Source organism: Natrix helvetica (genome assembly GCF_964273705.1).
Source record: "Natrix helvetica genome assembly, chromosome: Z".
Taxonomy (NCBI): Eukaryota; Metazoa; Chordata; class Lepidosauria; order Squamata; family Natricidae; genus Natrix; species Natrix helvetica.
The window spans coordinates 58,597,913-58,612,353 of NC_138554.1; the positions used below are offsets into that span (position 1 = coordinate 58,597,913).

Here is a 14,441-nt window from a genome sequence, read left to right on the forward strand (position 1 = left end):
AACATAGTATCTCTAAGTACTTCACATCTATTGCTATTCTACTTTTCACCAGAATGTTCTCATCCTAGATATTTACAGGGATTCCAGCACAATGTGGCAATCTATTGAACAGAATCTTTTGAAAGAATTCAGATGTCCTAATAATTCTGATCCATCTTCTCTATTTAGAATGGTGCTTTTGTAGAAAACTTGGAAGCAACTATTTTGTTCCCATTGACATTTCAGTCTGGTTCTCATGGCAGAATCCCAGAGAGACATGAAACTTACAGATTTGTGCTCTGTTTACCTGAACTATCCTTCTATAGAAGGATCTTAATTATGTCTATTAACTACAGTTCTTCTACTTCAATAAAATGTCAAAAGTTATAAGCCTCTGGAATCTAACTATTGTATATTTTGTTGTTCCATGGAACATAATAGGCTTTTCTGATGATATGATAATTAAACTGATCTTCTTTGTGTAGAAGCACAGTTCAAAAGAATTGCAAAGAAAAATCCTAGAACAAGTTCATTTCTTGGACCAAACTAGTTTATTTCCCTCAACTAGCTAATACACCATCACAACAATGCAATAGAAATCAATTTTAAAACCATTGCCATGGCAACAGAACTCTGAATTAATACTCATAAACTCCACTAGTAACCAAACAAAATTAACTCTATAATTCATCAGTGACAATCTATACCAAGGTAGTATACTGCACAGAAGGCTTATGTTTAGAATGAAAGAGTGCAGATAAAACTGCCAGAAGAAAATAATAGAGAGCACCTACAATGGATTATTCCTCTCAACTTTGACTCAATTCCTAGTGGATGCTTGAGTCCTATACAGTGTATATTAAACCCAGCAAATAATTGAGGATTTAATATTTCTCTGAGGATGAAAAAGCAGAGGATTTATGTATAAAATGCATTCATTCAATAATGTATGCATTTTATACATAAATTCGTAACAGGATATTCCATTTAAAAATGAATTATTTTTGTTAATGTTTTATAAGTAGGAAGAAATTTCCAAATTCTCAGGAATATTGTTTTTGAAAGAAAAGCAGTTTCAGAACGCTGCCAACTCACCCTTACTTGTTTCTGTCTGCTCTCTTTCCGGTGACCATCCTTCAGAGCCCATACCCTGGCTTCCCTCTTTGAGGACAGCTTCAATGAAAGCCATCTTCTGCTCTAGTTGCTTTAAGTTAGTTTGCATAGCATCCCTTTGCTACAAACAGAACAGAACAAAACACAGGCTTGCCTCAGATAACTTTTCATCAATGAATAGAGAATAAAACAGTCAGAAGTGAGACACACAGAGAACTACACGGTGATATCACAAGCAAATACTTTCACCACGGAAGCACTTTAGTGCTTCCGACACAGAAGTATTATGTACCTCATTATTCATCTAATAACTTCAGTTTTGAGTTAATGGCAGCATATAAGTGGCATAAATAAATAAAAGGGTAACACTGTCAGCTCAAAAAGGAGGACAATTGTTTATCTTCCCATCTTACAAAACGAAGTGGGGGGAAAGAACATGATAAACCTCCATCTCTACTCATAATTCTGGCGAACAATACTGCACTAACAAAATCAATATCAAGAAGGGAAATTAGTTGCTTAACTTTTTATGTTTTTATTTGTAGTCATTTGGAGTCACTTTTGAGAGTGAAGTGGGTGATATCTAAATTTGATACATATTTTTTTTTCTAGATTCTAATCCTGATCTAAAACTCAAAGATCAGGAGCTCTTTCAATCTGCCTTAAATTGCAAAACAATCACACAGTACTCCAGGGGAATTACTTAAAATAAGATCCCTTCTCCTTTGGTCAAAGACAATATTTTTCACTGTAAATTTCATTGTAATTTTTAAAAAGTACATTGTAATTAGATTGTAATTTCATTGTGTTTAAAAAATAAACAAAACCAATTTTTAAAATGGTAATATACATGTCCATCCAATAGGTAACCTAATTAAGTTCTATTACCAAAAAAAAGGTAGAAAGAAATAAAACCCTAACAATTAACATATTAAATTTCAATAAAACATCTAAATAAATTACAAATATATAAAAGCAATTTATCAAATCACACATAAACAATTGTCTATTTGGAATTGTTTTGATGTTATGGAATATGTGCCAAAGGAAAATCATTTTGATTAATATCTTGATTCATAGAAAAAAATGCCTTGTCAAAAATTGGCAAGTCACATTTCTTAAATCTACTCATCATCATTAAGTAAACCAAACAACAACAACAAAAACAAAGAAAGAGGAAATGAACACTTATAAATATTTTACAGCAAAGGTGGTAAAAATATATTTATTAAAAGACACTTCAAAAGGCAAAACAAATAAAAAAGGAATAAAAAACATGATTGGATAAAGCATTCTAGTAGTTCCCCACTTCCCCCCCTGAAATGCTACTTAAACATTGCTTTATAATGGTTTGGCCAAATTCTTGCTCATTTCTATGTGAAACTTTCAACTTCTTTTAAATAGTTTCCTTTTTTCTACAGAAAACATGTAAATTGACTATCGGTGTAATATGTTGGGTATAAGGGAATCATTTCTACTTGAATTTGGTGAAATGTCTGCTATAAATATTATAGTGTCAATGTTTTCATAGCTACCTATTCTCCAATTTTAGTCTCTCAATTTGTATTGCCTTTTCTTTTCCAATATTGTAGCAGATTGAGTCTTGTCTCTATCAGCATGTATCTTAATAAATTGTGATGCTGTACATTTATGTTTTCTGGGATCACATATAATAAAAGTATTTGTTGTTTTAATTAAAATTTTATTTGCAGAATTTCTGAATGTTTATTTCTTTCCAGTACTTTTGAGCTTTTTATGAAAACATTGCTTATGATAAAGCGTTTTTTTCTTTAGGGTGGCATCATCTATTGTTCTATGAGGTTTTTTCCTCCTCGGCAATAATTGACAATTGTATGCCATCCGTAGAAAATTTTGTAATGAAAGTTTTAACTATCTTCTTCACAATTTTATTTATTTCCATTAATAGCTGTAATTGTTTTGAAATATATCTCTTATGTTCTGTAAATTCTTTGAGCCCAATATTTTTTTTCAAATTCATTGTCAATTTTGTGACTGGAATATAATTCCTATTATTTTTCATGTTCTACTCTGATCTTGTATATAATTTATTCTTCTTCTCTATAGCTTTTATCATCCTCCTTTCTCTTTTCTAATTTGATAAATGAAAACTTTCTTTGCGTTTTTAAAATGTTCTTGAAAATTTAAAGGCAATTTTGACATATTTTATCATTTTTGGGAGTTCTGACGTCTTCAATATAGCTAGTTGATGTTAATTTATTTGAGTGTTGTCAACCTGGATTGGTTTTATGAATCTGATCTATTTCCTTTATTTTCTCATTTAATTATGATTTTCATTGTTTTTTTATTTGTTGCAAGCTTTATTAAAATATAGTTAGCCTTATGAGATACAAGCTTTGCATATAAGCTATCTCCCAAATACATCCCCAGAATTGTATATATTTACAAAAAGCTCTTTAATTTTTCCTTTGTATTTCAGCAATATACTTTCTTGAAGTAATAGTTCATCATTCACCATCTGAAAGGCATTTTCTCTCTCTGAATATATTAGAATCAGTGTGTGATCTGTGTACACCATTGAACAAATCTATACTTCTTTAATAGATGTTGCGAGAGCTTTTAAAATCTAGCACATATAAATTTTTGAATACATTTGACGTCTTATTAGAAAAAAACACCCTGTAATTTTTTGCTTTCGGATAGTTTTAAAATCTCCAAGCATTGATCAAAGCCAGTATATACACATATTGAAAAACTTTTCAAAAGGTGCTGTCTCTTTTCCCCCCTGTGATGATTTGTCTAAGCTTCAACCTAGCACTCTATTCAAATTTCCTACAATGATTATTTCCTCCCCCATAATGCCTATCAATAACTGAAATAATATTTTCTAGAATTCTTCCTTATTTGAGCTTGGCACATAAGGACATGCCAGCGTTGAGATCTTTTTTTCTTAATTTCAGGATTAAAATTCTTCATTCTTTATCTTTTAATTCTTCTAGTGTTCCTAATATTTAAAATAAAATACTATTCAATTTTGTCTTTCCAATTACTGAATATGTCTACCCTAGTTTTCCCTCCCCCCCCCCAAGTAAAATGACATGGTTTTGTTGTATATGTGTTTCTTGCATTAACTGTTTTGAGTTTATGCAAAATTAGCTTTCATTTAGTCCAATCTTCTCTTGTCTATTTTCTTTTTCTTTCTTTTTGGGTCTCTTTGAGACCAATTTGATTCCTGGAATTTGCTTGGACTAATGTCTGAGGTTTTCTTAGTGAAATTTTGGAAGTACTTTGCCACTGCCTTCTTCTTAGCCTTAAGAGAGAGTGATTAGTCTAACTTCACCTCCTTTATGCCTACGTCAGAATTAGAACTCATAGTCTTGTCATTTCTAGCCTGTTGCCTTAACTACTGCACAAAACTCTTTCTCCTTGTCCATTTTAAGTTTTAGTTTTCTAGCATCCTTCTCAGCATCAGAAAGTTCTTTGTCTATTGAGCCCTGGATAATCTTTAATATAGAAAGGAGGCCTTTTTATTCATCTGATCATTTTTTTCATTTCCAAAACAGACTTCCAGAATTTTCTATCTACATCCAATTTATTTAAATCTTAGTACAATTGTAATCCAAAAAAGGAAGATAGTTTTCATTATACAAGCCAAAAAATAATAATACAGGTAGTCCTTGACTTATAACAGTTCATTTGGTGACCATCTGAAATTATAATAGAACCGGAAAAGGTGACTAATGACTATTTTTCATGCTAACAACCATTACAGTCTCCCCATGGTCATACAATCAAAATTCACACACTTGGCAACTGACACATATTTACGACAATTGCAGTGTCCTGCAGGCAACACTGCTTTCATAGTGTGGAGACAATAACTTGGTCCTTAACACCAATAAAACCAAGGAGCTTATAGTGGAGTCCAGGAGGAACAGACCAGACATCCAGCCCTTGCTTATCAATGGAGCCCAAGTGGAGCAAGTGGCCAGTTTTACGTTTTTGGGTGTTATCATAAAAGAGGACCTGATCTGGGGCACTCACATTGCAGCACTGGTCAAAGGGGTCCAGCAGAGATTATATTACCTGAGACTTCTCAGAAAACAACAACAGAATGAAAAAACTGCTGGTGACCTTCTACCTCTGCACTATAGAGAATATTTTAACTTACTGCACCTGTGTATGGTTAGCCAATTGCACAGTGACAGATAGGACAGTGCTCCAGAGGGTTAATGTCATTGCCCAAAGGATCATTGGTTGCCGTCTCCCCTCTTTGGAAGAGCTTTATAGCTCCCGCTGCCTTAAGAAAGTTCAAAACATTCTTAAAGATCCATCTCATCCTGGGCACCCTTTTTTTAAACTATTGCCATCTGGCAGACGGTACAGGATAATAAAAACAAGGACAAATAGGCTGAAAATCAGCTTCTATCCCAGAGCAGTAACTCTATTGAATTAGATGGTACATGCAATATTAATGCAATATCGGGTTTTCAATTTATGCACTCTTTTAATCAACTCTAAACAGACTAAACACATCCAGCCTTTTGTATTAGCACCTAAATGAATTTTCAAATCTTTCACAATTTTAGCCAATCCTCCTCAAATTAGTCACATTCGTTGCAAACTCTTCCTTATAATGTAGCTTCTACCTAATCTTATGTTACCATTCACATAAATTAAGTCATCACTTTTATGTTTGGAAACATGCAATCTCATACCTGTGTGGTAAGAATTTCACTCTGGGAGAACTGACCTAATGAATCTTCCAGAGGGGTTGCTTCACTGTCATAGGGCATCACTTCTTCACCTTACAGGAAAAAAATGTTTTACAGAGTAAGAGAGAGCAAACAATTCCTGGGAAGAGTTGGGGGGTGGGGGGTGGGAAGCTCTTTAAAGAATAACATGAGGAAGTTAAGAAACTACAGAACTCTATACATTTTTTTCAGCATCTGAATTTAGATCATATAGATATACAAGCAATAAAATATCCTATATGACAGGCAGTTATTTGGGTATTGAAGTTACTTGATGTTAGGCAAGTAATGAAAAATAAAATAAAATATATGAGAAGGAAATTGAGCAGAACCCCAAAGTACAAATGTTTCTCTAAGCTATTACATTTGGTTATGAGTGATCTCAACCTATGAGGGTTTGATTTCAAGTCTGATTTAGAAATACGATACAGCAGAAACCCAGATAGCCATTTTGTCCTATATTTAACATGGTTTGACTCACACATTATGTTGAGTCACTTGATGTATCTGTAGCTTAGTATGTAAACAGGAATGGACTGCTGTTGTTTTTTAAAAAAATTCAAACCTATGGGCGGGTCATGATCTTATTGGGCTGCTACTGAGTTGTACTTTGATAGAATGATTTAATAGGGAGGTTGGAATGCTGGAGCATAGTAGAACACTAAACATATAAATCAGAATTCAAAAGTTATTATAGTGTGTTCTGCTTACTCTTTTGCAGAGAAAGAGAATAAATATGGAGATAACTGGTCTTAACTTTATGTCTGGCAAAATTATTGAATAAATGCTTTGCTAGGATAAATCAAAGCAGAATTGCTGAGAGCTGGAAAGCATATAAATTTATTAAATAAATAAATAATGGTTGTAATTCATTTGCTAAGCTGTGGTATTTGTATACTTTTGCATCCTGTTGATACTGAGCTTTAGAGTACATTGAAATGGAAGTTCTTCTGGAATTTAAAGCTTGAGGCAATAATGGTTTTCTCTTTCTTAAAAAAGCTGTATTGCAATGCTTCTTTATTATTCAACCAACAATACAGCTGCAGCCTTTTTCAATAGTTGTAAAACACACAGGCTGGATTTTGGAGGTGGGGAGAATGCTAGACTTGTCTGTGAACTTGACATAGATACATAGAATGTGAAGAGATATTGCAATCCGAGCTGAATGCTGCCTGCCATCCAAATTCCAAACTGACTTGAGATAGTTCTAACTTTTTTTAAAAAAATAGTCATTAACATTTTACTGCCAGCTGGTTGACATGGAGCAGAAACATAGATTGTTTGTCTACCTACTTAGTAGCCCAGGAGTGAAATAAGTGAAGCAAGAACCTTATTCTGAATTCCATTATCTTCTAATAATAATTCCATTATATCTGAAATGTTTCATATTTTATATCAACATAATATATCTGGAGACGATCAGGCTATAGAAACTATGCGTACTGCTAAGAACCATTAGCTGTTACAATGTAACAAGGCTTAACAGCAGAGGCAGTTTCTGAAAATACCTCAGCAGGACAATAAAGATAAGGATTAGGCTAGAAACAAACACAAAGACATATATCAGAATGTCTCCTTCCTGCCTTCTTGATAGGATTAACTATGCAAAGAGGGAAAAACAAAAGGCTGTTTCTTCCAACAACCGGGTCACTGAACTGCTCAAAAAAATAGCTATAATGGTTCTCCAAAACCAGTGCAACCTGGCTGAATCCCACCACTAGATAGATGGAAAATTTGAACTTATCAGATCTGAATATCCTGACTTTGCAAAAGATTGCCTTACTTGGAACTGCCTATATACTCAGATGTTACCTTAACTGTTCTTAGGTCCTTGGTTAGGACTTGAATTGTTAAGATTTTACCAGTCCCAGACTGTGAATCAAATTGAAGATTAACAACAACAATAACAATAAATATGATTAAAGCAGTCAAAATTAGTCCCTTTGTCTTTCTTCAATTTTCCTGCTCTTAGACAATACTTTTTAGCCAGTTTTTAGTCAATGATTAAAAACTGGCTAAGTGAAGAAAGAGAACGAGGAACTAATTGCATGCACACGCATGTACTCTGTAGCTGAAAGGGCAATGCCTCATGTGCCCTAACAAATGGCTCCACATGCCAGCTGTGGCATATGTGCCATAGGTTTGCCATCACAGTCCTTTAACATCCATATCTGTCTATCCCTGGCCACTGGAAGAATTCAATAGATGAATAAAGAATGCCAAACACAGTCTGAACATCAGGATGATTGCATGACAAACCACAATAGAGGAAAAAAAGTCTAGTTACCAATTACTTTGGGAGATAAGCAAAATAAACATTGATTAAAATTAGAAATTGATTAAAATTATAATAAAAATTATGAATTACATGTTCTTTGAACAATTTGACACTTTTTAGGCATTTCAACTGATGCGTCAGCTATTGTTATGTGCAAAATGAATAATTATATTTACAACATCCTATTTCTGAGACAATATTTAACAATTATTGATAGAGCAAATTCTGATTAAGTGCTATTGACAGAGCAAATGCTGATTAAAAATTAATATGAATAAGAAATGAGAATTGTCTCAAAAATGAAACCCAGATTTCAATAATAATGCAAAAATAAAAGTTAATTCTTCCAATTAAAAAAAATGGATGGTTAAACTTGATTTTTAAATTTTACAGTACCATCATTTTGTATGTAAATAAAATGTAATTACCATATTTTTCAGAGTATAAGATGTTCTGAACTGTAAGACGCACCTAGGTTTGGGGAGGAAAACAAGAAAAAAAATCTGTCTCTGCCTCCCAGCAATTTGCCTCCTTGCAATGAACAGCCTGGTCAGCTTCAGCACAGCCTGATTTAGCACGAGCAGCTGATTGGTGGTTGGATCTGGCTTCTGGAATACTGCGCAGAGGTGGGTTGGTCCCGGTTCGGCCTGGATCAGCGAATTGGTTATAGGGGCAGCAGGAGGCTCCACCCACATACCCAGTCGCGGACGTGAAAGAGCGCGAGTGAACTGGTCGCAAAAAATTTGGAAACCCACCATGGATATCACCTACCAGCGGTTCCAGGATGTGGGGATCATCATTGCCTCCTATCCCTACTGCTATCAACACCTCCCTGCACCCATTTTTGGCCTCCACATGCCCCATTTTTGGCTTGTTCCAAGTGGCAAGAAATGGGCCGAAAATGTGATGTGCAGAGGCATGGAGATCCAACCATCAATTAGCTGTTTGCACTAAATCAGGCTATGCTGAAGTTGAATAGGCTGTTTGCTGCAAGAATGCAAATTGCTGAGAGACAGAAGCCAGTGGGTGAGGGCTAGTGAGTGGGCAGGGCTTCGGCAATTTGCTCTATAAGATGCATAGACATTTCCATCCACTTGGAGGGGGGGAGTGCATCTTATACACCGAACAATACGGCAATACAAATAACAAAATAAAAGTAATTTATGACTTGCTCCAACCTTACTTGATTTTATTTGGTGGGCAAAAGAAATTAATGTGTTACTTGTAAGGAACTCATAGTTAGTAAAGTTTGAGAATCCTTGGATTAATTTATAAAAAAGCATCAAGATGAGTAGCTCATTGGAGCTAGAAAGGTATATTCAAAATTGCAGAAGGGTATTTAAAGATAAAGTAATTCTAGGCAATACTTGCAATGAAAATTTTGTACCTAAATTGGATTCTGAATGTGCATATTCTTCTTGTCCACATTTTAGTTGCTCAGCATCTATAGAGACTTTATCACTAAGTGAAATGTCTTTGTTATTCCCACTGAGACTGGGCAATTTCTCTTTGGAATTAGAGAATAGGATTAAATCCTTTGAATTACAAGCTTTGCCAGAGACCACAGATACATTTGACTGAGAAGAAAATAAATTCAAAGAAAATTCTGATTCCTGGCTTTGGCAGACATCCTCTTTTTTGTGTTTGAAACAACTTCTGCTACTGCTCTTTGATGCTAGCACCTCTACTGGTATCTCCTTCTCTTTTACTGTGGGTGATTGTGTGCTTTGCATATTTATTAGTTCCTGAGAACAAGGAAGCTTTTCATCTGCACTGGAATCATCTTCTGAGGATGGCAGCTTCTGTAGCAATTTCTGGTAAGTCAAAACAAAGTCCTGACTCTTCAACGTGGGACTGCATTTGTTTTTGCTACCCAGATCTGTTCCATTAGTAATTTGCTTGTCTATTTTAGCAGACATGGCAAAGATGTCATTCGTTTCCCAAAGATTTGGTGATTCCTTTTTACTTTTGGTAGGTGAGTCCAGAAAGTTGTCTGGTGTCTCTGACAGCAGTTCAAAAGGCTGATGCTCTTTCGCAGAACATTCTAAATTCAGTTGGGGAATCGCACTCTTAATCCCACCGGTGCTAGAAACATCAACAGCTTTTTCTGTGTGACTGTTTAGTTGCTTTTCTTCCATGGGGTTCTTTTTCCCAGCATTGATGAATTCGAGTAACAATGGCACATAATTTAAATAATGTTGCTGCATTAATTCTATCTGAGAATTCAGTTCGGTTTCTTTGTTTTCAATATCTTTGGATTTTGCTTCTTGGAAGTGGACTGAACCAGAACTACTCCTATTAATTTGGCTGAAACTTGTGTCGTGCGAATTGCTATTTTTCCAGACATTCAAACTTCTAATGCAATCATCTGGATTTTCAGTTTTATTCTCTAACCCTGGAGATTGTCTCTGTTCATCCCTTGTCTTTTCACTTTCTGGTTGACATCCATCTTCTTCATTTCTGGTAACTGATTGTAGAGATATTGATGGACAATCAGGAAATGGAACTTTCAAGGCAAACTGAGAGTATTCATTTTTATGTTCAGAAAAACTGGATGTAGAAAATGTTGGTGTTTGGATAGAGGTACTTTTATTCATGTGACAAGAAACATCACATTTCTCTTCATGTGTTCCATCTTTATCCCTTTTGTCAGGGCTTAGCCCTTGCAAATCTTTAATATCCACAGCCAATTCCTTTACTTGACTTGGACATAACAAGAATGACTGGCGTTTGCAGCAGCCAAATATATTCTGCATGAAGCCTGAATCTAGTTCACTCTCTTCAGTTTCCAGATTCAATTCACAACTCACTTTAGCTTTATTGTTGGTTTCAGGGGACTTGCAATTATCTGTGCAAATCTTATCACATTGTATTATTTCAGAACAAATTGCATATTTCTCAGATTGATTCATCATGACCTGTTTATCCTTAGAAACTTCTTGTTCTGCCTTTCCAGGATGAAACTGCAAGCGTGAGCTTTGTCTCCTGGGTTCTTTTGTGAATAACTGAATTTCCCTGTCCCATTTGACTTGCTTCTGGTCTTGATTCATTTTTCTCAGCTCCTTAATATCCAGTTTTTCGTTGGTATCCTCAGATAGCCTAGGGCTTTTATTCAACATCTGCAGTTTACCAAGTGGTTTGATTAATTCTTTTCTTCTCTTGTTCAAATAACTACTTTTGTTTTTCTTTTTTGTTAGGTTCAATTCTGGTAACACATGGCATTCACCCTGAGCTTGTTTATCTCCATCTCCTTTCAAGATGGACACTGCTTCCTCAACACAGGCTGTTTTTAAAAAAGCAGCTTCTGATTGTTCAGCAAAGGTTTGATCACTATTTTCCACAACAGGGTCCTCTCTCTTTCTACCCAATTCCTTGTTGCTTGCTTTCACATCCTGTCTTTTAACGAAATCGTTCAGATCGAATATCGGCATTCTCTTTTGTGTGGCTACCTTTCTCAGTGGTTGAGAGATCTCAGAATCCGAGGAATCTGAATCTGGATCCTGAAGAATCTCTTCACTGCAACCATCCACCAGTGAATTAGAAGAAAGGGTCTCCTTGCTTTTAGAAACCCACTCATTGGCTTCATTCATCTTCTGTATCATTTTCTCCCCAGAACTTTTACTCAGACAGTCATCAGGCATCGTCTGGGACTGTAATTGGCATTCCTTATTTCCACATACAACTGATAAATTTCCATCAGATTGGTCAATGAGAGTTTTTTCGCCATTATCTATCTGTTCCTTTGTACTCATATGCATGGTTTCACCAGCCAATTGTACTTGTGTCGTCCTGCAGAAAGAGGAAGATCTATCATCCCGTAAGTAACTAAAACCAGGTTGTTCCATGCAGGAATCTAGAAAAGTTACATCTTGTTGCTGTTTGACGGTCACATTTCCTTCAAAGATTTCTAAGTTTTCGTTGACAGCTTGGGTATCATCTTGGCTTCCTTGTTTTCTCCCTTCTAAGGCTCCACGTATATCTAAATAATAATAATAATAATAATAATAATAATAATAATAATAATAATAATAATAATAATAATAATAATAATAATAATAATAATAATAATAATAATAATATGTCAACAAATTAGAGGCAGCTTATGCAATCCATTTATCACTCACATTCATCTCATCCTTTTCTGCTTCTTGATTCATTATTATGTGTGATAAACAATACTTGGTCTTTCTCATTCCAAAAACACCACTCATACCAATAGAAGATAATACCTGTAGCTCAAGATTGATCTATAGAGCCTTTGATGCTCTCTGAACTTGATTGTTTTCTTGCAGATGCTTTATTACCAAAGGAGATAAAATCATCAAGTGCTAAGCAGTCGGTGTAATATTAATCTTTGCTCACATGGGTATTGCTTGCTTGCTGGTGAGAAACTGTTTTGGTCTTTTTGTTTCCTTTTTGGCTTTTGATTGTCTCTTTTGAATGGAAAGTAAAAATTGTTTATCACTATGTGCCTATTGATGGCCAATTTATCTAAATGCCAACTTCTAGGAATTCTCTAGAAGTTTTGGTCTCTACTCGGTCTAGGATTCAGTTTCATATGGTTAAATCTGTGTACTACAACGATGCCCTGAGTCATCTACAACAGCAGTCTCCAACCTTTCTGGCTTTGTGGACCGGGAGGGAAGAGGGGATGGTTCCGCATGAGCAGCAAGCGAGCAACTCCATTTGTGCAAGCGGTGGGCACACACGCACCCACCACTTGCACCAATGCAGTTTCTGCAGCCTGGTTCTGAACGGGCCACAACCCAGGGTTTGGGGACCCCTAATATGCACCATACAGTGTAAAAAGTAGCTATTCTGGCAGTTAGAAAATATATGACACCAACTAGCATTTAGAAAGTATGATTAATTTCACAACACAAGGACAGACTTAACCATAGTTTCAACTGAGAAACTGAGCATCCTATAGCAGTGATGACTAACCTTTTTTCCTCGGGTGCCGAAAGCACGCACTTGCATAATGCAATGGCCCTCCCACGCGCCCCATCCCCTGCACATCCACGTGACATCCCCCGTGCTCCACAACTAATGCGCATGCACGCATGACTCCTGTCCCCACCACGTGGAAGCGCACACCATATCCCCTCCCTTCTGGCCTCACATCCCAAAACAGAGTTGGGGGGAGGGAAAGCCTCCCATCCCGAAACAGCACTGGGGAGGGGGGAAAAACCTCCCATCCCAAAACAGCGCTGAGAGGAGGGGAAAGCCCCCCTTCCCCCCCTCTCAGCACTGTTTTGCAAAGGGAGGATTTCCCCCTTCTCAGGCCTGTTTTGAGAAGGGAGGCTTCTCAAAACAGTGCTGGGGGGGGGGGAAGCCTCCCATCGAAAAACACCGCTGAGAGGGGGGAAAGGGAGGCTTCTCAAAACAGCACTGAGGTGAAAATGCCTCCCTTCTCAAAACAGCACTGAGAAAAGAAAAAAAGCCTCGTAAATAAAAACAGGGCGGGGGGGGGGGAATCTCTGGAGATCTGGAAAGGCACGGGCTGCAGAAAGTGAGGAGAAAGGTATGTGCCTGCATCTCCTGCCTGCAGGGTAAACCCCAAAATCAGTTGGCTGGCGGGAGACATGCATGCTGGGCAATGCCTCGCATGCCTGCAGAGAGGGCTCCACATGCCATCTGTGGCACGCATGTCATAGGTTCACCATCATGGTCCTAAAGCAAGCCAACCCCAAATCTGCTAGGGAATTCCTGGAAGCCTAGAATAAACAAATTGGCCATCTGTCTAAAAGCCAAAAAGGAAACATCTCACCATGATGAGCAGAAATTAACACTGGACAAACAATTAAGAAGCAAACAATGGATGCAAGGATTAAGAATGACAAATTACTGTGACTGAAAGGATGACTCTAACTTAAAGGCAGATTTGTGATCATTAAATCCAATATTACCAAGTTTCCCCGAAAATATGACATGTCCTGAAAATAAGGCCATACCAGATTTTTGGGGTGGGCAAAAATATAAGCCCTCCCCCAAAAATAGGCCCTAGTGAAGGGGTGGGTGTAGCCAGAACAGGAGGCAGCCCTTCCCTTCCCCGGTCACCTGAGGGCTTCTCGGCCCCTTAATCGGATCAGCTGAGCCACTCCATTCATGAAACAGCTGATTCGCGGGTGCCGCTCAGGCTTCTGCCTCCAGCAAGTGCAGTCGCTTTTGCAGCCAATTGTGGCTGCAAAAGAAGCCGGAGGCCAAGCAACACAACCCAAATGCCTCATGCCCTCCTTGCCTAATGGTGACAGTCACAGCTTGCAATTCCATCCACGGAACAGGAAAATAAGGCATGGAAATCCATACTCTTGGGACATCGGAAGAAGCCCTGCGAG

At 36.8% G+C, this 14,441-nt stretch overlaps 1 protein-coding gene across 2 annotated transcripts in view; it reads right to left on the minus strand.

The window, feature by feature from the left end:
- Nucleotides 1–14,441, minus strand: part of BRCA1 (BRCA1 DNA repair associated) — a 54,963-nt gene that overhangs the window by 20,271 nt on the left and 20,251 nt on the right. The window contains exons 10-12 of one of the 2 annotated variants that reach the window (XM_081933709.1): nucleotides 9,491–12,082; nucleotides 5,790–5,878; nucleotides 1,075–1,213 (exon numbers count right to left, since the gene is read on the minus strand). In XM_081933709.1, the coding sequence (XP_081789835.1) occupies nucleotides 1,075–1,213; nucleotides 5,790–5,878; nucleotides 9,491–12,082 (2,820 nt within the window). The remainder of the gene's footprint in view (nucleotides 1–1,074; nucleotides 1,214–5,789; nucleotides 5,879–9,490; nucleotides 12,083–14,441) is intronic. The other variant, XM_081933710.1, reaches the window with a different exon arrangement.